We start from the raw sequence: 22,269 nt of genomic DNA, 5'->3' as shown, positions 1-22,269 counted from the left end.
TTCCCATTACCAAGAGATTCTAGCACAAAGTCTACTGCAAAACATTGGTACTCCTAATTAGATGAAGCATTTGCATCCCCTTCTCCATCCGTAACACCATACTTCTAAAACCAGGTCAACCAAATAGAGAACAGAAGTCAGTCAGTCAAATAACTTTATTTCGCTTAGTTTCCGTGGCATAAAAAGTGCAGACATAAAAACGGACAATTAAAAAATGATACGTTCATAAGGCGTACAAAAAATTATTCTAAAAAATTCATACATTAATATTTCCACATAAAATAGACATATCTTAACATGCTTTTGAATTTAAAAAGGTATTACATCAAAACAGTATGTAAAAGTACAATAAAACAGCGCTACCCTACAACATGGCTTGTTCCCATGAGGCACAGGGTAAAGACTGATTTGCATATGGCCAGGTCTAAACTAGGGTGGCATGGTGAGCAAAAGAATGATGGACTTAACCCAGATCTCTTGAATAGGGGTGAATGATTTGATTTGATCTGCATTCCGTCCATCAATTGTGTGTCTTTTGCTTTCTCACCCTAAGTGCGCCAAGTATGCCCAGACCTGGGTCCTGGGCTCACTGTGCCACTTGAATCAAGCTATCCTGGCTGAAGAGGGGTGAAACCCCGAAACTGGTCCTAGGATGCTTGTTTCCGGTTCAGGGAGGACCTGGCTTGGCAGTTCGGGCTGGACTGTTCCCATGAGGCAAAGGGTCAAGACTAATTTGCATATGGCCAGGTCTAAACTGGGGTGGCATGGTAAGCAAAAGAATGATGGATTTAAACCTGATCTCTTGACTGGGGGTGAATGTTTTGATTTGTTCTGCATTCCGTCCATCAATTGTGTCTTTTGCTCAGGTTATCATAAGATCGCATCCATACAAATCGTAAACCCCTTCACATAATAATGCTAATGTATATTAAGTGCACCACTTGAGAAGACAAAAAGACGGAGATAAATATACAACTTAGCGTAAGGCATAAATATCATGGGTCATCCTATCCAGCAAGTCACTTATATTAAATTCTTAATAGGATCGCCTACGCTTAAAACAGGCCCAAATGAATGGCACTAATGCATAACACACCAATGGATCATCAAACTACTGGATAAATAGTAATGCTGGACGATACGAACTAAGATTATATCTGCACAAAAGCGGGCCAATGATTCTTTTTTTTCCTTTGTACAATGTAAAATGTACAAAAGAATAGAACATGTAACCCTTACTGTTTTGATACACCATCACAGGGGCATAAGCCAAGATCGCTTAAAGAGTGAGAGGTTACAGGGAAACCAAGCATCAATGGGATATAGTTTAAGCATGATCTTGTCACGATAAGCTGGTAAAAGTTCAATAAAACTGAGCTCCTTGATTAAGAGGGGAGACGCTTGATATAGGCTAGCAGTAACTTTGTTTCTGTTTGTCTCCCACCTGCTTGCAGCAGCAGCCCTTGCTAGAAAGATCTCAAATAATTCTAATAAACCCAGATCCTCCAAGGAACGCTTAACATATTGCAACTCGGGAATCTTTAATGCAAAGTCAAGGTTTAAACGATCACTCACTACGGTTTGGTTCAAAGTTACTGTTTCCCTCCTACAAATTGAGTGCCAGAATAAAACTGGTGCAAGCCGAATGGAGTCTGATATATATGATAAATACAGCTTGATGTGACATATAAGGTTTGGACAACTACAGGGCTAGGCTAACCGTCTTTCACCGAAGGCATCCTCTACTCGCTGAAGCACATCAATGTCCACCACACCCCAGATTGCGGTCCCATAAGTTGCAAAAATGATCACTTTGGCTGCATAACATCTTGAGGATGGGGTTAGACCCCAGTTTCTTTGTAAAACTAAAGATTGCTGCTATGATTTTTTAAAATAAAAGTGTTCTATTTAAAACCACATTTTTCCATGAAAACTTCCCATAGAAGAGTATGCCCAGGTAAGAGAATGTTTCAGCCACCTCCACCCTTTGTTGTTCTATATGGAAAGCTACTATATGTCATGGGTTCAGGAGATTTTGCGACATAGTTGATCTTTGTTGATGACCTTTGTTGTTGTCAGTGAGCATGGATCAAAGTGTTTCCATGTATAGGTTGAGAATGATGGGGTTAACTACTACATACTAAACAAGAACTGTATGTCAAGTACCTACAACAATCTGAACCCAACAAAGTACGAATTAAAGACTGCTTTTCCAAAATTAGTCTCTACACCTTCATTCCTGAGCTTAGAGACCATGCAAAATCTTTTGGATTAACCCTTGACACTAGCCTCATATTCAAAGTACACATTGTCAGAAAAACCAAGACAGAGTGGTATCAACTCTCCCTCCTTCAGAAAGCGACACCTGCACTTTTTAAAAAGCAATGTCAGAACCTGGATTGAATCAATACTCTACTTGACAGCAATCTGGGCACCACCTTGGACACCACCTTGCCGTCCATGCAAGATAACGAAACGTGGGATGTTTGATTAGGGGATTTAACAAGTATGACTGCAGCACTCTAACAAATAAGTAACTACATTGGCACCCCATAAAGGTCTGTATTACCTTCAAGACCAACTGCATCATCTAGAAGGACATCATGAATGAAATCCTGATATACTTGCCCACAAAACTAAACAACAGAGCAACACACTTGGAGCCAGATCATCACCATACTGGAGATGAAGTAGAAGAGGGAAGAAAATAAAAAGGCAGACAGACAATGCGTATGTGATCCTCCTGGAAACGGAACACCAAATCTTTTGGCATCCGAATTGTTCTGACCATCCATGAATTCAGAAAGAGGATGAAAACAAATTGCTTAAAGAAACCAATAGTGGAAATCAACTACTACCCACCTCATGAAAACAATCTTATTGAAACCTTGGCTTTCAACCTATGTTCAGTACTCTTTGGTTTCCCTGCTAAGTCTGTGCTATTTAAATAACACACATTCTCATACCTAACTAAAGTACATCAAGACCAGAACAGCACGGCCATCAGCATAACCTTTTCATGTATGGGACCAGTTATAATTAATGCAAAAGCTATCTAGGTAATGTTTTTAAGCATTAAATGGAAAGGGGCACGTTCACAAGAGGACTGTAAATTCAATTTACATGGGGAAGCCAGTAAGCATTACTAATGGGTACAACTACTGCACCCTAGGAATTAGACAATGTTCAGAGGAGTGTAATTTCATCAAATATCTACTCGTCCATTGGAGAGGTTGCATCATAAATCTACTTGTCCTGTAAAAATTATCTACTTGTCCCTTTTGTACCAAGTAGTGCATTGACAATTATGTCAGCAATCTCATTCTATAAAATCTCAGAAATTAGCCTTCCTGATAATGCCATGGCTCATTCTATAGTAGGGTTTGAATTCTAGCAATTTTCTTATTTTGCCACCGTTCTGAAGATTTACATACTGGGCCTGGAGGTAGAGTTAAGCAATAGTTCTAAGGTTGGAATACCCTTTTGAGTCGGTGCAAACCTGCTAGAGTGCATGTTTTAGGGATTCTCCCATGCTGAGTAAGGTTGGAAATTCACCCCTGATAATGGCAGAAGAAAAACTTCTTCCAGGGTTGGGAAAAAAATGGTTCGAGATAAAGTGAACTTGTAAACACTCAACACATTTTTGCATAAGCAAATCTACACCTGCATAATTTCTCATGCTAAATACCAGTTGCCAAATATATTCTAGGCGTAAGATTTTTGTGAATTCATTAAAGCCGTAAATCTGCACTAATGCAAGGACATATATCATGGGTGCAATTTTGTGACTATCTTTAAGAAGTGGGCCCCTAATTAGGTTTGGAATTAACCAAGACATTTTGTTTTTATTAAAAATATCAATCTATCTCTCTATCTCTCTATCTATCCATACATCCATCCTTTGACTGGCTTCCACTCTTTCAGAAGGAGTATATCGGCACACAAAACAGTTTTGTTCAGTGCCAAGGACAACTGTGGTAAAGTGTGTCGTTTGAGACCAAAAATATTATTGACCTTTTCAATTGTTTTATATAATGGTGATGGCCTGGCAGCACCCACAAAGTTTTACAAAACCATATCAAAACAAGACACACATTGACAAAACCAAAAGGCTGGCCACCAATATCAGACCTATTGGCTTTTCCAATGCTTCTTTATTTTCATATTTCCCAATATCTTGTTGAAATTAGTTGCACCATTTTGCCATTATGAGAATTTTTGGGAAATACTAGCATGCATCAACACATTTTACTAAAGGATGCTTCAAAGAAACATTACCTACAATTTCACAGTAGTGGAGAACATTTTAATTTGAAAGCAAAGGATCATCAATCTTACTTTCATCCTTCTGCAGATATTTGCATATATTTAGAGAAGCACTGAATGTAGCCTCATATTATTAAACTTTGCTAGCTTGTGTTCACATTTTTACACTGGAACCACTGTCAGTAGTACAGTCTGAAATTACATTTCTTTTTGTTAATGTTTCTTAGCTATGTAGCAACACAGCTGAAAGTAAAGAAAAAAAGCTGCATGACACAGCCGGGGTTGACTGTCATAGCGCTTTTTATTTATTTATTTTTACTTTTAGCCATGCTGCACTGAAGCCAGCCCTGCTGTACAATATGGTTAAGCAAGCATTGGCATAGCCAGTAGGTCTCGCCTTTGGAACCTCATAAGTGTTTAGCCATGCAACAGCTGATGTTGTTGCACCAAGGATATTGTGCTGCATAACTAAATACTTATAAGGTCCCAAAAGTGAGACCTATTGGCTATGCCAATGCTTGTTTAAACTTCAACCTTTGCTTCCTTCTTTCAGGTCGATAGAAGGAGATGTGAATCTTGCAAGGAGCATTGTGTCCTGCAACTGTTCTCATTGTTAAATATGCGAAAAATGTACTTCAGCAAGGAAACTATTCAAGGAGGGTAAACAGAGAACTTGTTATGAGCAACTTCACGCCTGTTCCACCCTAGTGTAAAAGAACGCGTACTATCTAAGAAGATTTAGCAAAGTTTGGTATCTGAATCCCACAGCAGCGATGTCCTGTGCGCGCTCCAGGAAAGTAACTTAGCAAAAACAAGTTCAGCGGCTCAACCCTCTTCAGTGGGAGAGTCTAAATAGGAAAACAATTGTGTGCGCGTGCAAGTGTGTGTACATGTGTGTGTGTGCGTAAATGTGTGTGTGCACACATATATATTTAGCAGCGTACCATAATCCGCCCATGTTCCAGTATATGGACAGAGGAAATTTTGCAATAGAATCCATCTTTAAAGGCAAGTATAAATTGAATTTAATGTTAGAGCCCCCTAATGTGAGATCTTCAATCTATAAACGTTTAATGGTAGGGCACTTATACTCTAAGGAGATGACTTTAGTCCGAAGAATAGTGCCTGCACCCCACTCCGCCAACTTAATACGCTTTAGTAGGGCTTAGTTCGCAGTATTCACGCTTCCAAACTGTCACAGGAAGTCACGCCCACCTCCGACAGAGAGTGACTCCATGCCCAGCGTACTTCCTCCTTCTTTCCCCTGGTTTTAATCAACAGTGAAAATAGTTTTTAAAAAGCAGCAAAAGCACAGCGAAGGAGCCCAGTGAAGGAAGCTAAGGCTTCCAGATGATAAGATATGTTATAAACACATGACTGCTCTGTAGAAACAGCTATTGTCCAAGCTAAAAAACACTTCCTGGGCATTACGATGAGTAGCTACGAATATCAAAAACAAAACCCACAGCTAAGACAAGAGAAACAAGCGCGGTTGAGCTGTATTTCATTAGTAACATGATCCACAACAAGGGAGGAATGCAGCTGCCACAATGTGTGCAGCTGCTCGCTCCCGACACCAAAACGCTATGGGAGTGAACATTTCAAGAAGAGGTGGGACATGCACCTGCCTTGGGCCATTTACGTGCTTTCATTACTGAAAGACACACACACAAAGGCCAATCAGATGTGTGGGAGGAGTCTGACACACACAGAGCAGTTTGGAGTGATTACATGAAGCCTCCCATAGAGCAGCGCATGTGCGCTACGCTAGGCTCGACACAAACACTGACAAAGTCAATAGATCTAGCACTGGAGGGACCTATTGGCTTTGCTAATAATTGTTTTGATTGAGCAAGCACATCTATGCCATTGAACATGCTACCAACATGTAAACGAATAGCATCTTAGATATGGAAGAATAGGTGAGGTTTTCTGCTGGGTGGTTTGCTCAAAATAGCATAACAGGTTGGTCTTTGAAATGTTCTAATAAATCTTTTGAGTGTAACTGGTTGGCTATATACATACTATAGCAAGGGCCGTCCTTAAGTGGTACGTATCGGCGAGGTGACGCTTACATTAAGAATGCAAAGCCATGTTCCAGATAAATAAATAAACGCAAACATTTTACATTTTCCAGAAGATGCCTTTTAATCACAGCACACTGTGTACAACTCAGTGGTATTCCTATTGGGGGTCCTGCACATCTGCATTGATCTAAAAAAATGCTCAGTCTATCTGTATAATTCCCCCACCCACCACCCCATTTCTGAAATATGAGAGCTTTAAGGCATATACAATGGCAGTTGCCAAGAGCAATGTAGCTTTAGCACTGCAGGGAGGCTAGAAGGAAATGGGGGAATTAAGGCTTCTTTGTGGACAGCCGTCAAAACAAATCATTGTCTCTTGACAAACGTCTTTATGGCGAGGAACACCTCTTGTGGAGACACTAATGTGCTACTTTAAGACAGCTTTCTGTGGTATGCTCCATCCTCATGCTGTAAATCCAGCAGCTCCGCAGCAGTCTGCATAGATGCACTCAAGGCCACACTGGCCCATAGTCTAATATGTGATTTGTAGTAAGACCAAAAGGGCTGGAGTGAGATAGTCAAATGTAATGAGTTTGACACGGGGCACCTATCGGCCTTTCAGAGGCACCAGCCCCGTTGATAAACTGACCAGTTTGCCATTATGCCACCACCTTTTTGAATGTAACGCATATAATTATATCTGTATTTTCTGCTCTCACCAATAACCAAATGGGGAATTCCTAATTTAAAAAAATCAGCAATCTTGGCATACAGTCCAATATGAATGCACAATTTAAATTCAACAATGACAAGAATAGTTTTCAAAACATGCAATGAAGCGAACGTAGCATGAACACAAACTGTCAAATTTCTCATGCTTCTGTGGCATGAAACCATAAATGGGTGAACAATGTACGAAAAAATCATAGGCTTTCCAACAGACATGGAGGTACATTAGTAACATGAGGAGGAGGGTAGGTTTCAGTAACAAGAAAAACAAGCGCCCCTGGAAGACAGTGCCTGACATTTGGCCTCTGTCTTTGAATGCCAAGCAAATGTGGCCATTAAAGAACAAGATTTACAGGCCTGTTTATCACAAAAAACGAGTTTGTGGAAGAATAACTGTAAACATGGCTTTCGCATGGGGAGATACAAGTTAAAGCGGGACAGCCTAAAGAAAATAAAGCCAGCAGATGGGAAGCAAGAATATGTGAGTTACAAGCCACAAAATCAATGGCAAATGACTGGCAGAATGCATTCCCTGGTCAACTTTCTGAAACTCCACAGGACGTCTTTACAATACCACACAGTTGTGCCATCTGGTAAATTGAAGTACTGGCCAGTGTAGCCTTGTAACTATAGGCTGCATTATTTGTCTTTGATTTTCTCTTAAGTGTCTATGCAGGACTGCAAAGAAGACAGTTTAAGAGATTATTTTTGATTGTTCCGGGGTCCCCGCACATGGGCGGGACTATTCACTAGATTATGACTATAACAGAGATTCCCCTACAATAGAAACGGGCAAAGCAAATCAGCGCCATGCACTGGAAATCTACCACCGGAACACATATATGAGCCTGGAGAGCAGATGAAGAACACTTCACAGGAATGAAGGCACAGCTCAATACAAAGAGAAGGCCCGTGGACTCTGTAAATTCCCAATCACTAATGTGTGGGACGATATGTGCGTTGCTTTAGCAAAGCATAGACAGGACGATTTAATGCCCCTATGACAAGTTTGTACCTCCTTAGGCAGGTACTGCTTCTCCGACTCCAGTAAATATCCACAAACTACCCCATCCCCTGCAACAGGAAATGCCAATGCCCACAGACAGGGAGGGACTCTAGATGGGTGCAGGCTCGGAGTGTACAATAAACAAATCAGTCCCCCATTCCACTACCATCCTCCCAGAAGTGACTACTAGTCCTATTGAGACCTAATGTTTATATGTGACCACTGACTGCTGCTCCAAAGTGACTCACCAACTATCTTAAAACAGTCATCATAGAAATACATTTTAAATATATCCATAGAACATATTACACTCCGGCTAGGGTGTTCAGATATGGCTTAAGAGAATATGATACATGCATGAGATGCTCTGCGAGCAATGCACACTACACGCATCTTGCCTGGGATTGCTCAGGTGTACGTACATTTTGGAGCGATGTTTTCAGAATTTTTTCCAAAATGTTGGACTACGAAATACCGGAGATTCCACTGGTCGCCTTACTGGAGTTTGACAAACAAATTCCAAAGGGGGTTCGTAGGTAGCACTTGGTCTTCTTTGACAACAAGCATTTGCAATGCAATAGGTCTCGCATTTGGAAAGTTTGAGCTATTGGTATTTTAAATGACAAATTTTTTATTTAAGTGTTGGTTTTGAAAATAGCGAATTTAAAGCTTTGTCATTTACAATGCCAATAGTTTTAACTTTCGCAAATGTGATACCTATAGCATTTGTAATGCAATATGTGTTGTATTTACGTGACTTAGATGTATTGATATTACAAAAAAAATGGCTTTTGATTTTTTTTATAATTAATACTTAAATAAAAGTTATTGTGATTTATAATGGCAATAGCTTTTGTAAATAACTTTTGTGAAGATTATGTTCATTGTATTTTATTGTGACGAAAATCCTTAGAACAGAAGTGAAATATTAAAAAAAAATTGTGACATTTGTAATAAAGCTTGAAACATTGAGAGAACATATTTGAACCAGTTGTTGTTGAATGGTTGCACAGATTGATGCTGTGGTGGCGCTGAGTGATGTGGTGGCGACGAGTGATGCGGTGGCGTTCAGTGATACTGTGGTAGCGTATAGTGATGTTGTGGTGCCCCTGAGTGATGCTGTGGTGGTGCTGAGTAATGCTGTGGTGATGCAATAGATAGATAGAGTGAGGGCGATAGATAGATAGAGGGAGGGAGGGCGATAGATAGAGGGAGGGCGATAGATAGATAGAGTGAGGGTGATAGATAGATAGACAGATAGATATTTAGAGTGAGTGCGATAGACAGATAGAGTGAGGGCGATCAATAGATAGAGAGCTAAAGTGTATTTATGTTGCATTGAGTAGAGTGTAAGTATGAGGTGTGTAATTATATGGCACTGAGTGGTATTATGTGGAGTGTATTTACGTTGCATTGAGGAGAGTGTAATGCTGTTGTGTGTAATTATGTGGCACTGAGTGGTATTAGGAGGAGTGTATGTTGTATTCAGTAGAGTGTAATTGTGTGGCGTGTAATTATGTGGCACTGAGTGGTATTGTTTGGAGTGTATGTTGCATTGAGTGCAGTGTGATTATGTAGCATATAATTATGTGGCACTGAGTGGTATTGTTTGGAGTGTATGTTGCATTGAGTGCAGTGTAATTATGTTGCATATAACTATGTGGCACTGAGTGGTATTTGGAGTGTATGTTGTATTGAGTGCAGTGTAATTATGTGGCGTGTAATTATGTGGCACTGAGTGGTAGTTGGAGTGTATGTTGCATTGAGTGCAGTGTAATTATGTGGCGTGTAATTATGTGGCACTGAGTGGTATTTGGAGTGTATGTTGCATTGAGTGCAGTGTAATTATGTGGCGTGTAATTATGTGGCACTGAGTGGGATTTGGAGTGTATGTTGCACTGAGTGCAGTGTAATTATGTGGCATGTAATTATGTGGCCCTGAGTGGTATTTGGAGTGTATGTTGAATTGAGTGCTGTGTAATCATGTGGCGTGTAATTATGTGGCACTGAGTGGGATTTGGAGTGTATGTTGCATTGAGTGCAGTGTAATTATGTAGCATATAATTATGTGGCACTGAGTGACATTGTGTGGATTGTGTGTTGCATTCAGTAGAGTGTAATTATGTGACGTGTAATTATGTGGCACTGAGTGGTATTTAGAGTGTATGTTGCATTGAGAGCAGTGTAATTATGTTGCATATAACTATGTGGCACTGAGTGGTATTTGGAGTGTATGTTGCATTGAGTGCTGTGTAATTATGTGTTGTGTAATTATGAGGCACTGAGTGGGATTTGGAGTGCATGTTGCATTGAGTGCAGTGTAATTATGTGGCGTGTAATTATGTGGCGCTGAGTGGTATTTGGAGTGTATGTTCCATTGAAGAGTGTGTGAGGGTGCAGAGTGTGAGGGTGCAGCGTGTGAGGGTGCAGAGTGTGAGATGGTGCAGAGTGTGTGATGGTGCAGTGTGTGTGAGGGTGCAGTGTGTGTGAAGGTGCAGTGTGTGTGAGGGTGCAGTGTGTGTGAGGGTGCAGGGTGTGTGAGGGTGCAGGGTGTGTGAGGCTGCATAGTGTTTGAGGCTGCATAGTGTGTGAGGGTGCAGTGTGTGTGAGGGTGCGGAGTGTGTGAGGGTGCGGAGTGTGTGAGGGTGCGGAGTGTGTGAGGGTGCGGAGTGTGTGAGGGTGCAGGGTGTGTGAGGGTGCAGGGTGTGTGAGGGTGCAGGGTGTGTGAGGGTGCAGGGTGTGTGAGGGTGCAGGGTGTGTGAGGGTGCAGGGTGTGTGAGGGTGCAGGGTGTGTGAGGGTGCAGGGTGTGTGAGGGTGCAGGGTGTGTGAGGGTGCAGGGTGTGTGAGGGTGCAGGGTGTGTGTGTGGGTGCAGGGTGTGTGTGTGGGTGCGGTGTGTGTGAGGGGCGGTGTGTGGGGGCGGTGTGTGGGGGTGCGGTGTTTGTGGGTGCAGTGTGTGTGGGTGCGGAGTGTGTGAGGGTGCAGAGTGTGTGAGGGTGCAGAGTGTGTGAGGGTGCAGAGTGTGTGAGGGTGCAGTGAGGGTGCAGTGTGTGAGGGTGCAGTGTGTGTGAGGGTGCAGAGTTTGTGAGGGTGCAGAGTGTGTGAGGGTGCAAAGTGTGTGAGGGTGCAGAGTGTGTGAGGGTGCAGAGTGTGTGAGGGTGCAGAGTGTGTGAGGGTGCAGAGTGTGTGAGGGTGCAGAGTGTGTGCAGTGTGTGAGGGTGCAGCGTGTGTGAGGGTGCAGCGTGTGTGAGGGTGCAGAGTGTGTGAGGGTGCAGAGTGTGTGAGGGTGCAGAGTGTGTGAGGGTGCAGAGTGTGTGAGGGTGCAGAGTGTGTGAGGGTGCAGAGTGTGTGAGGGTGCAGAGTGTGTGAGGGTGCAGTGTGTGTGTAGTGTGTGAGGGTGAAGTGTGTGTGAGGGTGCAGTGTGTGTGAGGGTGCAGAGTTTGTGAGGGAGCAGAGTGTGTGAGTGTGTGAGGGTGCAGTGTGTGCAGTGTGTGAGGGTGCAGTGTGTGTGAGGGTGCAGTGTGTGTGAGGGTGCAGTGTATGTGAGGGTGCAGGGTGTGTGTGTGGGTGCAGGGTGTGTGTGTGGGTGCGGTGTGTGTGAGGGGCGGTGTGTGGGGGCGGCGGTGTGTGGGGGCGGTGTGTGGGGGCGGTGTGTGGGGGTGCGGTGTTTGTGGGTGCAGTGTGTGTGGGTGCGGAGTGTGTGAGGGTGCAGAGTGAGTGAGGGTGCAGAGTGTGTGTGAGGGTGCAGGGTGTGTGTGTGGGTGCAGGGTGTGTGTGTGGGTGCGGTGTGTGTGAGGGGCGGTGTGTGGGGGCGGTGTGTGGGGGTGCGGTGTTTGTGGGTGCAGTGTGTGTGGGTGTGGAGTGTGTGAGGGTGCAGAGTGAGTGAGGGTGCAGAGTGTGTGAGGGTGCAGAGTGTGTGAGGGTGCAGAGTGTGTGAGGGTGCAGAGTGTGTGAGGGTGCAGTGAGGGTGCAGTGTGTGAGGGTGCAGTGTGTGTGAGGGTGCAGAGTTTGTGAGGGTGCAGAGTGTGTGAGGGTGCAAAGTGTGTGAGGGTGCAGAGTGTGTGAGGGTGCAGAGTGTGTGAGGGTGCAGAGTGTGTGAGGGTGCAGAGTGTGTGAGGGTGCAGAGTGTGTGAGGGTGCAGAGTGTGTGCAGTGTGTGAGGGTGCAGCGTGTGTGAGGGTGCAGCGTGTGTGAGGGTGCAGAGTGTGTGAGGGTGCAGAGTGTGTGAGGGTGCAGAGTGTGTGAGGGTGCAGTGTGTGAGGGTGCAGTGTGTGAGGGTGCAGAGTGTGTGAGGGTGCAGAGTGTGTGAGGGTGCAGACTGTGTGCAGTGTGTGAGGGTGCAGTGTGTGTGAGGGTGCAGAGTGTGTGAGGGTGCAGAGTGTGTGAGGGTGCAGAGTGTGTGAGGGTGCAGAGTGTGTGAGGGTGCAGGGTGTGTGTGAGGGTGCAGGGTGTGTGTGAGGGTGTGGTGTGTGAGGTGCAGAGTGTGTGAGGGTACAGAGTGTGAGGGTGCAGAGTGTGAGGGTGCAGAGTGTGTGAGGGTGCAGAGTGTGTGAGGGTGCAGAGTGTGTGAGGGTGCAGTGTGTGAGGGTGCAGAGTGTGTGAGGGTGCAGAGTGTGTGAGGGTGCAGACTGTGTGCAGTGTGTGAGGGTGCAGTGTGTGTGAGGGTGCAGAGTGTGTGAGGGTGCAGAGTGTGTGAGGGTGCAGAGTGTGTGAGGGTGCAGAGTGTGTGAGGGTGCAGGGTGTGTGTGAGGGTGCAGGGTGTGTGTGAGGGTGTGGTGTGTGAGGTGCAGAGTGTGTGAGGGTACAGAGTGTGAGGGTGCAGAGTGTGTGAGGGTGCAGAGTGTGTGAGGGTGAGTCTCCTGGGAACATAAACTATGGGAAAATGAATATTGGGAAACATTCCCTGGAAGGCAGTTTCATGGCGCGTTTTACATTCACATGTATTGCAGAAATATACCCGATGTCAGCACCTAGCATCCTCTACCTTCACCCAGCAGGAAAGCGTCTTTCCCCAAAGCATTTAGGTTCCACGGTTTTAAGATAGCTTAGTGAGTTAATGCGCCGACTATAGACTTCTGAGTTTAACCCGTGGGACACTGGTTCAAATACTAAAAGGGCCAACCCAGCGTTTCATCTTTCTGAGACTCATTAAAACGAGCAGAGATGGGCAATAACAGGACATGTGATGTACCAAGCCTTAAATAATCCGCCCCCACCAATCACGTTTCTATATCTTTGATACCCTTACTCTTTCATTAACTCGATTGAGTGCCCTGCTGCTGAAGCGTGTATGTGTGTGTATGTGTGTGTATAATCTGCAGGTCACAGATGCACCTGCAGGCCAATTCATCCTTTCATGTTTCCAAGATCGACAAAAGGTGAGCTACAAAAGTTCAATTACAATACAGAAGGTGCATCATGGAGTAGTGAAATAACACCCAGGTCCCAAAGGCTATACGGAAATGCACTTTTGTTAATACCCATCTAAATTGTCAATTAACTAGTCTTTGAAAATCTACTGGAAACATAAATCCCAACAAATAGCAGTAAAAAAGTCAGGGTTCGAGACAGCGAAAGTACAGCACGAATATAATTGATTTTTTCCTTTCAAAATACAAATATAGAACATTCTGTGCGCGCTTTATAAAAATAGAATTCGCTTAAAGTGCACTGCACTTACTTTTTGCCTTGGGTGCTTGCAGCATCTGATTAAGACAGGTCAGCCCGCCACACACACGGAGCCCATTTACAAATAGAAAATGGTAATTCATGGCACTGGCAAAATGACATTTCGTTAAAAATAAACAGCCCTTTTATATTTTGTTCATGTTGACTGTTTGATACTCCTGGATTTACAACCCCGCATATTTTATATTTTTAGGTCTCGTAGCGATACAGTGCGTAAGCACTGTACTCGCCGAGATCTAATGTTACTGACTCTGCTTCCCAGGAGACAGTGCCGGCCGCGCGCTTCTCTCAAAAGGCGATCGGCGCAGGCCACGCGCGCGGCTGTCTCCTGGGAAGCGCCAACATATACAGGCACACCTCCCCCTGCACGCATGCGCACACAGCACCACACACATACACAAGCGCACATACACGCTTTTGGAGATGTCTGGCTACGCACACACGGAGACACTTGGGCGGTTTCGGTTATTTGAAAGAGCGACACCCACCAGCCAGCAGGAAATAAAATATGTCCACAGCCCTTGGAAAGTTAACAAGCACTGCACACACAGCTCGGCGTACTGGATTGCAGGGTTCACCTACCAACAACAGGGCGCTTGCGGGGCCGTCCCACCTCCGAAGTGGCAGCCTTGCGACTGAACGGCTCTCCGCTCGTCTATGAAGAAGTGGAAAAAGTGTTCAGTTCAGCGGGAGGCCCGGCCCAGCCCAGCCGAGGAAGCCCGCAGTGACTGACACATGGGGGCGGATACATATCCGCCTGTGCAGGCGCGAGGCGGACCCAGAGACGCCCGCGCCCCTCCCAGCCCGGGCTCCCCACGAGGAACGGCCGGGGTGTGTCCTTCATGGTATGCTGGGACAGGGCGCACTTGCTTTACCAGTTCCCCTTTTGTTTGAGAACGACTGCCAAGGCGACCGGCACATTCCTGCCGTGTAAGCTATGACTCTTCCTTCACCTGAGGGGGCGCTCTGTTCAGCACATGACGTATGCTGCCACGCAAAGATTATTTCCAGTAATCGGGTCAGAAGCTTAGCTTTTTTTTTTAAAGTCATAAATGCAACTTGAATTTAATTAACAGCGCTCTTCTACGAAAACAGCTTCTACGCGAGTAATCATTTTAGACTTGGACAAAAACAGCATGTAAACACTATAAACACAATTCCTCCCTAATGGATGCCATATGGCTGCTTGAAGTGGAACACGATAGTATGCCAAGCATGCCATAACACCAGTTAGTAAATGGTTTATACAGAAATCAGATGTGCCGTGGTGTGTGTGTTTATATGTGCATTCACAGAAGTTTCATTATGTCAACATTTCCACGGAATACGAGTGAAATTGAGAAGGAAGGGGAGGGCGCAAGCAATGAGGTTCAATGCAAAGTAATAGTACAGTAGCACCATAGTGCGTTAACTATACTTTTTATTGTCCGTATTTATGAATCACATTTTGATAAGGAACTCCATAACACCCCCAAGGACAAAGTAAACAGGCGCTGACGTAAGGCATATTTCAAGTAAAAAAAAAAAGACCAGGTTGAGTGACACCATCTTACGACACTCCTGTTACTGTCCTTTTTTAGGTCTCGTAGCGATACAGTGCGTAAGCACTGTACTCGCCGAGATCTAATGTTACTGACTCTGCTTCCCAGGAGACAGTGCCGGCCGCGCGCTTCTCTCAAAAGGCGATCGGCGCAGGCCACGCGCGTGGCTGTCTCCTGGGAAGCGCCAACATATACAGGCACACCTCCCCCTGCACGCATGCGCACACAGCACCACACACATACACAAGCGCACATACACGCACGGGGAGACGTCCCCCCCCACCCCTCCGCCGTCGCATACACACACGCACACATACAGGCATTCCCCCCTTCCCCTGAGGGGGTCACATAGCTCCCCACGCTGGAATAAATATGAAAAGTGCTCTGACGCCTGGCATGGTTCCTGCTTTACACAGTCATAAAATAAATACCTTAAATTATGGCCCCGCCCGCTGCCGCAGCTCACCCCGGCTGTCTCCCATCCGGGGGGGGGGGGGGCGGGGTCGCTCGCTGGTGCCGGGTGCCCCCCTCCCCGGTGTGAGCCGCTCCTTGCGGGCTACCGCCGGGTCCTCCGCAGTCCTTTCCACCTACTATCTCCCGGGGCCCGCAGCCGCCCCCGCGATCCCAGCCTGCACCGCGCGCGGCCGGAGGGAGGACCTCCAGCGATCCCATCGACCAGCGTGCAGCGGGGACTCCGCCTATTACTTCCTGCTTTCAATCATAGGCAGCGCCGCCCGGAGGCCTCCGCCTCCCATGAGTATCCAGGGGCCGCCTCCGGAGCCGGCAGCCAGCAGCGCTGATCCCGCCGCGACCGCACCGAGCGATGCTCCTCTCCATGGTGTGGTTCAAGGCTCCTCGACGCAAGGCCAAGAAGGCGCCTCTAAGGTAACCAGCGCTTTCTGACTCCTCGGAGGTGGCGGGGCGGGGTGAGGAGACTGGCGGGGATCCTGGGGTTTAGTACACATTGTCGGGTTTGGAGGAGGCGCGGCGGGCGCTCTGAGGCAGCGGCACGTCAGGCAGGGGTGATAACCAAATGCATGCTCGGTGAAAGAAATATTTGTGCATTTCACGTAAAATAATAAATGGTGTTGTCAGTTAAGCTTAAGTGTGTGTTTTGAGAATAGGTGTGAACACGGATTCGAGACGGTATTCGCCAAGTTGTACCCCAAGCAGTAATACCAAAAGGTGAACAACATGTTACATCTCTGCGCTCCCACGGATTCTCGCCTTCTGTTTTGTGTGTTGTAGACTGTGCGTGGCAGACCGCACATCTGTCTAGGGCTCTAGGCGCTGTATTCAAGGGTGCGGTGAGAACCCTCTCTACAGCAGGCACGCCACTGATGTATGAACAGTAAATATATTCTTCTGTCCCTTTATGAACTTGTGGTTTCTTGTTGCATATTTTTTCCAGTTGCAAGTGTAGCAAAAATTCTTTAGCAAAATGCGGAAGGCGTGCAATAGTTTCCTAGAACAGTGCGAGAGTTCCCACCACGAATACTGCACAGGCTGCCCCAGGACCAGAGGAAAGGCCTCACTTCAGAGGAGTGAAGGCTGAGTCAGTCTGGAGAGACTCCAGACCTGCGATATGCAGGAAGACCGTAGCTCTCAGCACCGAGTCCTTAACTTTTAAGCGGTTCTCTGTAGTCATTGACTTTCGGAAGTCAAGCTTGAATGCAGGTCTGACTGAGCCAACGCACCTCCAGTAGACACTGCTCCCTATGCGATGTGACCTCCAACTATCACTGCTTTAAACAGCCCCACCTCACCATGTCTGTACCCCAAGCTGTGTGAGCTCTAAGAGTTATCACTGCTCCACCCAACCCCACTAGACCATATCTGCTTCCTTGCCCGTACCACATCTACTCACTAAGTGCTGCAGTCTCCTAATCTCCCCTCCCGTCGTGAAAGGGATATCCGACCCTCTTAAGTAAAACTTATTCAGTGATTGAAAACTGATAATATTGTTTGAAGAAAATACACTCTGTGTCATCATTAGAGCTGCGTGAATAATAACAGCTGTGAGCAACAGCACTCTTGCACACACTCAAACTGGTGACCAATTCAAAGTATGCTAAAAAATTTATGCAACGCATTGTCATACACAATGCCAATAACTCAAACTTTAATGCTGCGAGACCTATTGCATTGCAAATGCTTGTTGTAACGTTTCAGTGAATATGAACCAAAATGTAGCCCAAACTGCTCACGTCACATCTGTGGGCACTTAGAATTTAAAGCGCCTGGGAAGGTCTGGAAAGGGCCGACCAGCAGGCGGTGAAAGGCCGCAGTCCCATTCAGCAGTAAGCCTGTTGGGGTGGCATTCATCGTCCTGCTGGTCTCACACTGTGCCAGGGATCGGTCTCCAGGATGGCACCAAGTAAAGGATTGTCCAGTCTGTGTACTATTCACACGTTTGAGTTTAACATCAAAAACTAGAATGTCGCAGAAGCGCTGCAGGCATCTCTGCATTCCTCTAATGTGCCCAGTCCTCATGAACCGCTGTTTCGGTATCCGTCTCCGACATGAGCATGGCTATCGTTTATTTCGATAAGGCGAGCAAAGCTCACGCGGTTTCCGGAAGCGGCCGCTAAGAAATGAGCAACTTACAGAAAAGATCATATAAATAGCAACGACCAGTGTTTGACTGACTCTCGATGGAAATGCACAGGGTACTGTTTACTGAGTCAGACTTCCCTTCACACGCACCTCTGAAGCTCCATAGCTGTGTTGACGGTGTGGGGTGAGGGAGGGGACCACCCGGTAGACGGCAGATTCCTGCACAGGGTTGCCACTTCGGAGAATGGAGGAAGACTGTAGTTCTCATTGTAGTGCTCAATTAGCATGTCAAGTACACAGTAAGGCCTCCAGTGTAGCAAGTGAGCCATAAAGGCTCCCGTTCCCTGGTGCGATGGTAAATATTAAACAAGCATTGGGAAAGGGCATTAGATCTGCTCGATCGTTATTGTAAAAAAAAAAAAACAAGCATTGGAAATATGAAATAATTTCTAAAAAAAATAAACGTGAGTTGTGCGAGGAAGAGGAGAGAGGGGAGGGGGAGGGAGAGGGGAGGGGGAGGGAGAGGGAGGGGGGCGGTGCGGGTTGTCTCAGCCCTAAAAGGAGATTCTGGCATTGCGCGGAGGGGGGCGGGAGCGGCTTCCTTTGAAGTCTGATTAGGGGTGGGGGGCAGGGGAGCGGGAGCCTCTGTGGGTGTAAGTCGGTGTACGAACGGTCTGCGTCTTATATCAACTGTATGTGTAGCGCACACCAGTGACTTTTAATGCTAAGTCAGGCATGATGGTTTCCCTGAAAACATGTACGTGTGTTTTTAGGTGTTTTACATAAAGTGTCTTAGTTGAAGAAATAATGGACGGTCACAGGCACGTCGGCTACAAGAGAAACACACACACTCAAATAAAAATTTTTAAAAAGCGGCATACAAACATGCAATTGCACAAACATGTATGCACAAATAGGGCTCAGTAGTACACTCGAGCATTAACACACAGTCAAGTGCATACTCGCGCACGCTTGACAAGGAACATAAGTTGCAAATGTAATCCATGGTAAACAAACAACTCGATTTTGCTCCATGTAATACTTCACATAAACAGCGCACGTATTTCCGTATGCTGCGTTACACACCCACATACAAGTTTGCTTTAAACATGGTAAAAGTAAAAGTGCTTGTGCCGCGATTCTGCACTTTTATGAAAAAGTAAACAAAGTTGGCAGATGCGGACAGACAATGTGCGGGCAGGAGCAGTTGGAGAAGGGAGGGTGTAGGGTAAAGGATTAAACATAGTTAAAGTAAGTGTGAATGACGCAATTTAGAATTTTATAGATAAAGTAAACAAAGTTGGCGGCTACGGACAGACTGGTTAAAAAACAAGGAGCACGGCGAGTAGGGAGGGCACAGAGAAAAAGACAATATGATAAGAACTGCCTGGCACAAAAGCCCGCAGAAGGAACAGGCTCGAACAACAAGCTCTTGGCATTGCTGTGGGGTGGTGGGGGGGGGGGGGGCGGGGCGGGAGCGCATTGGCGGGGGAGCAGCCGCCTTTGATGTGCGAGCGAGTGGGAGGGAACACCATATGGGGTGTGATTGAGAAGTGAGGCCAAGCGCGCGCGGGGGAAGCGTCGCGCTTGAGTACCTCACATGCATTGGGGACAATCCTCGCTGGTTTCGAGAGTTTGTATCGCCTACTATACTCTCGCAGAACAACGCATGCGCGTTGGTTCAGCGAGACCTAAAAAGGAGGGTGGCCATGCGTTGGATGAGTGGTCCTCTGCCCACTATTGCCGAATGGGAAAAGGAATTGGCATATTGCTCTACCCAATCAGATAACTATAATGCATTACTTCCAGTGAGATGTGCACATAAAGATATATGGGGTCCATCTCGTCAATGTTTGTTGAAAATCACGACAGAAGCAGATTCTCAGGATGAATCTGACCGCACAGGTGTGGGGTGAAGAAGTGTAGCTGCTAGGGTTTTTTTTGGTCTACAGTAGTTCTCTATTTATGCAGGTACTCACTCAGGGCAAGGTCCTCGCCAACATAATACAGGAAAGTAGATGGTATTTCTGGTTATGGCTTTCTCATATTTCGGTATAATTGTATGCTTAGAATTTTAGATTTGGCATATAGCCGCACTGAACACTGGTTAGATAACATTAAACCAGTGGAATGTATAATGCATAAATCGCTGAAATGAATGTTTTTGAGTAATGTTTGTTATTCACTGAGCAAAATGAGAAATAAAGTTTTAAACCAGTGGAATGTATAATGCATAAATCGCTGAAATGAATACTTTTGAGTAATGTTTGTTATTCACTGAGCAAAATGAGAAATAAAGTTTTTAAAAAACCATCATTGAAAATCCACTTCCCCAAACCCATTTGCCGTTGGGGAGTTGTTATTGTTTTCAGTTATGGTAAGAATTAGATATGTTGCTAGCAAACATTTTTCTTTGGACACAATAATCATTACATCCGAAGGAACTCATACATAACCGACCAACAGTAATTGGTTGCTATACATTTTATCTATGTATTAGCTTTGAATAGCTCGCTTTCTCACGTGTTATCTATGTATTAGCTTTGAATAGCTCTCTTTCTCATGTGTTATCTATGTATTAGCTTTGAATAGCTCACTTTCTATCTAATCTTCATCCTGTTAAACCTAAAATTCGCAATAGATATTTGTATCGATCAAGACATTTTCCATGACTGCCATCATAATAGTATTGCTACTTGTTATGTTCTGCTTTATAAATGCAACATTTCTAATATAATATATTTCAAAAACGAAGTATATTTACATATGAGACCCTACCAGAAGACTATGCACATACATAAATGCAGCTTATGGACAACATAAGCATAGAAATAATCACAAGGTACAAATACAGAGCTCAACATTTATTAGCATTACCTGGCTCACACAGTGCGCCTCATCAATAACAAATCGGGAGAGCAGCTGCCTCTCATAGAGGTTCTTCAGGGTAGAAATGAGCCGGATACTGGCACAGATCTGCAAACATTAACAGTGATATATTATACTGGTCTTGAATAAAACTTCATCCCCGTAACCAGAGTGCTCCTCACCAAGGGAGAGTATCTGCCTCCTCAACCTCATGTGCTAGCGAAGGTCTCCTGACGGGGTAATGCGTTCATATTTGTATATAGCAAAGAGTCCAACATTTGTTTAAAAACATTCCTTTCCATAGCATGTCCCCTACATATCATATCCTTCCCCGCCACCAACCACTAAATACTCGAGTCACAATGTTGTCCTATTCCTTACACCATATGCCACATTGTCTTGGCATTCCACCTCCCCTCGGTCAGCCTACTGGCACACACACAGGTATGTTAAAGTTCTCCACAGTTGCTGCTTGAAACAACGGCATGTGCCATTCATCTTGAAAGCACCACAAAAACATTATTTTCCTGACATTTCTGAAACTCACCTACCTAGAAAATCCTTTTTCACTTTGTTGATTAATTTGCAGACACGTCTCTTTCTGGCTTGTCTACAGTCACATCTTAAGAGAACATTCCCTGAGGCCCACCCATCATCACCATAAAAAGCGACCCTTGTATTCATCAGCTATCCTATGCACCTGTACCTCTGGAGACCCAAAGCTTACCTTCTCTGGAGTCACATACAGCAGTTTAATAATGGGATCTTTCTTGGACAACTGCATATAAATACTGCTGGCTTCTGCATCAGTTTTATCCCCAGTTAAGTAAGTGGCTGGAATCTGCATAGTGGATAATGAGAATAAAAGATCAAGAAGGAGTGTGAAGAGTTAGAATAATAAACAAATCCATATGGTTTGAACGTTACAAAAGGGGGGTTTTAACCCATGCAGTCGCGGGGACCTGGGCGATTAAGTGGTACATGTAGAAAGGGGTCCTCACAAGAAAAAAGTGTCATGTGTAACACACACTAGCATTGACTAACATAACCATTAAACAGGAGATATGAATCAAGTTAATGACAAGTATTGTCCTTTATTTTACAATACTGAATAGTAGTCAATATAAAAGTTCATGTCTAATTAAGAGCCCCAAAGGGGGGAGGAAAAGAAAGGGAAGGGAAGTGCTCAGGGCAGTGTCAAGTCAAAAAAAGAATACACACAATCATAAAAGATCACAAATTGTAACAGTTTGCAATTCAAAATCAAAACAAATCTAATACAACAACCCAAATTTTGGGCATCCACTTGAAAGCTAGTATAATGTGGACATTCAACGGACACATGCACAATTGCAATTGATCAGGGGCATGTGCCGGAGGTCTATGAAGAAAAAGGCCGTCGACGTTTCGACCCCTAGCCGTAGGCTATGTTAAATCCTTATACGGGGTCTTCATCAGGACATGTGCAGGAGAAGGGAGGGGGGATGGCAGGGGCAATTCTTTCTGTGAAATTTAAAAACAAGAATCAGAATAATGTATATATAGAGTCGTCATTTTATTTGACATCATCACCAATATAATCAGGGGGGA

General features: G+C 45.1%; 1 protein-coding gene across 3 annotated transcripts in view; it reads right to left on the bottom strand.

Moving 5' to 3' along the window:
• The window catches only part of BLM (BLM RecQ like helicase), a 526,815-nt gene that overhangs the window by 219,735 nt on the left and 284,811 nt on the right, over window positions 1-22,269 (bottom strand). For all 3 annotated transcript variants that reach the window (XM_078682948.1, XM_078682946.1, XM_078682947.1), the window contains 2 exons: window positions 21,407-21,520; window positions 20,689-20,787 (listed from right to left, as the gene is read on the bottom strand). In XM_078682948.1, the coding sequence (XP_078539074.1) occupies window positions 20,689-20,787; window positions 21,407-21,520 (213 nt within the window). The remainder of the gene's footprint in view (window positions 1-20,688; window positions 20,788-21,406; window positions 21,521-22,269) is intronic.

The sequence above is a fragment of the Lissotriton helveticus genome, chromosome 3_1, assembly GCF_964261635.1.
Source record: "Lissotriton helveticus chromosome 3_1, aLisHel1.1, whole genome shotgun sequence".
Lineage (NCBI taxonomy): Eukaryota > Metazoa > Chordata > Amphibia > Caudata > Salamandridae > Lissotriton > Lissotriton helveticus.
Note: the sequence above shows the minus strand (reverse complement) of the source record. Positions and strands in the feature narration are given on the sequence as shown.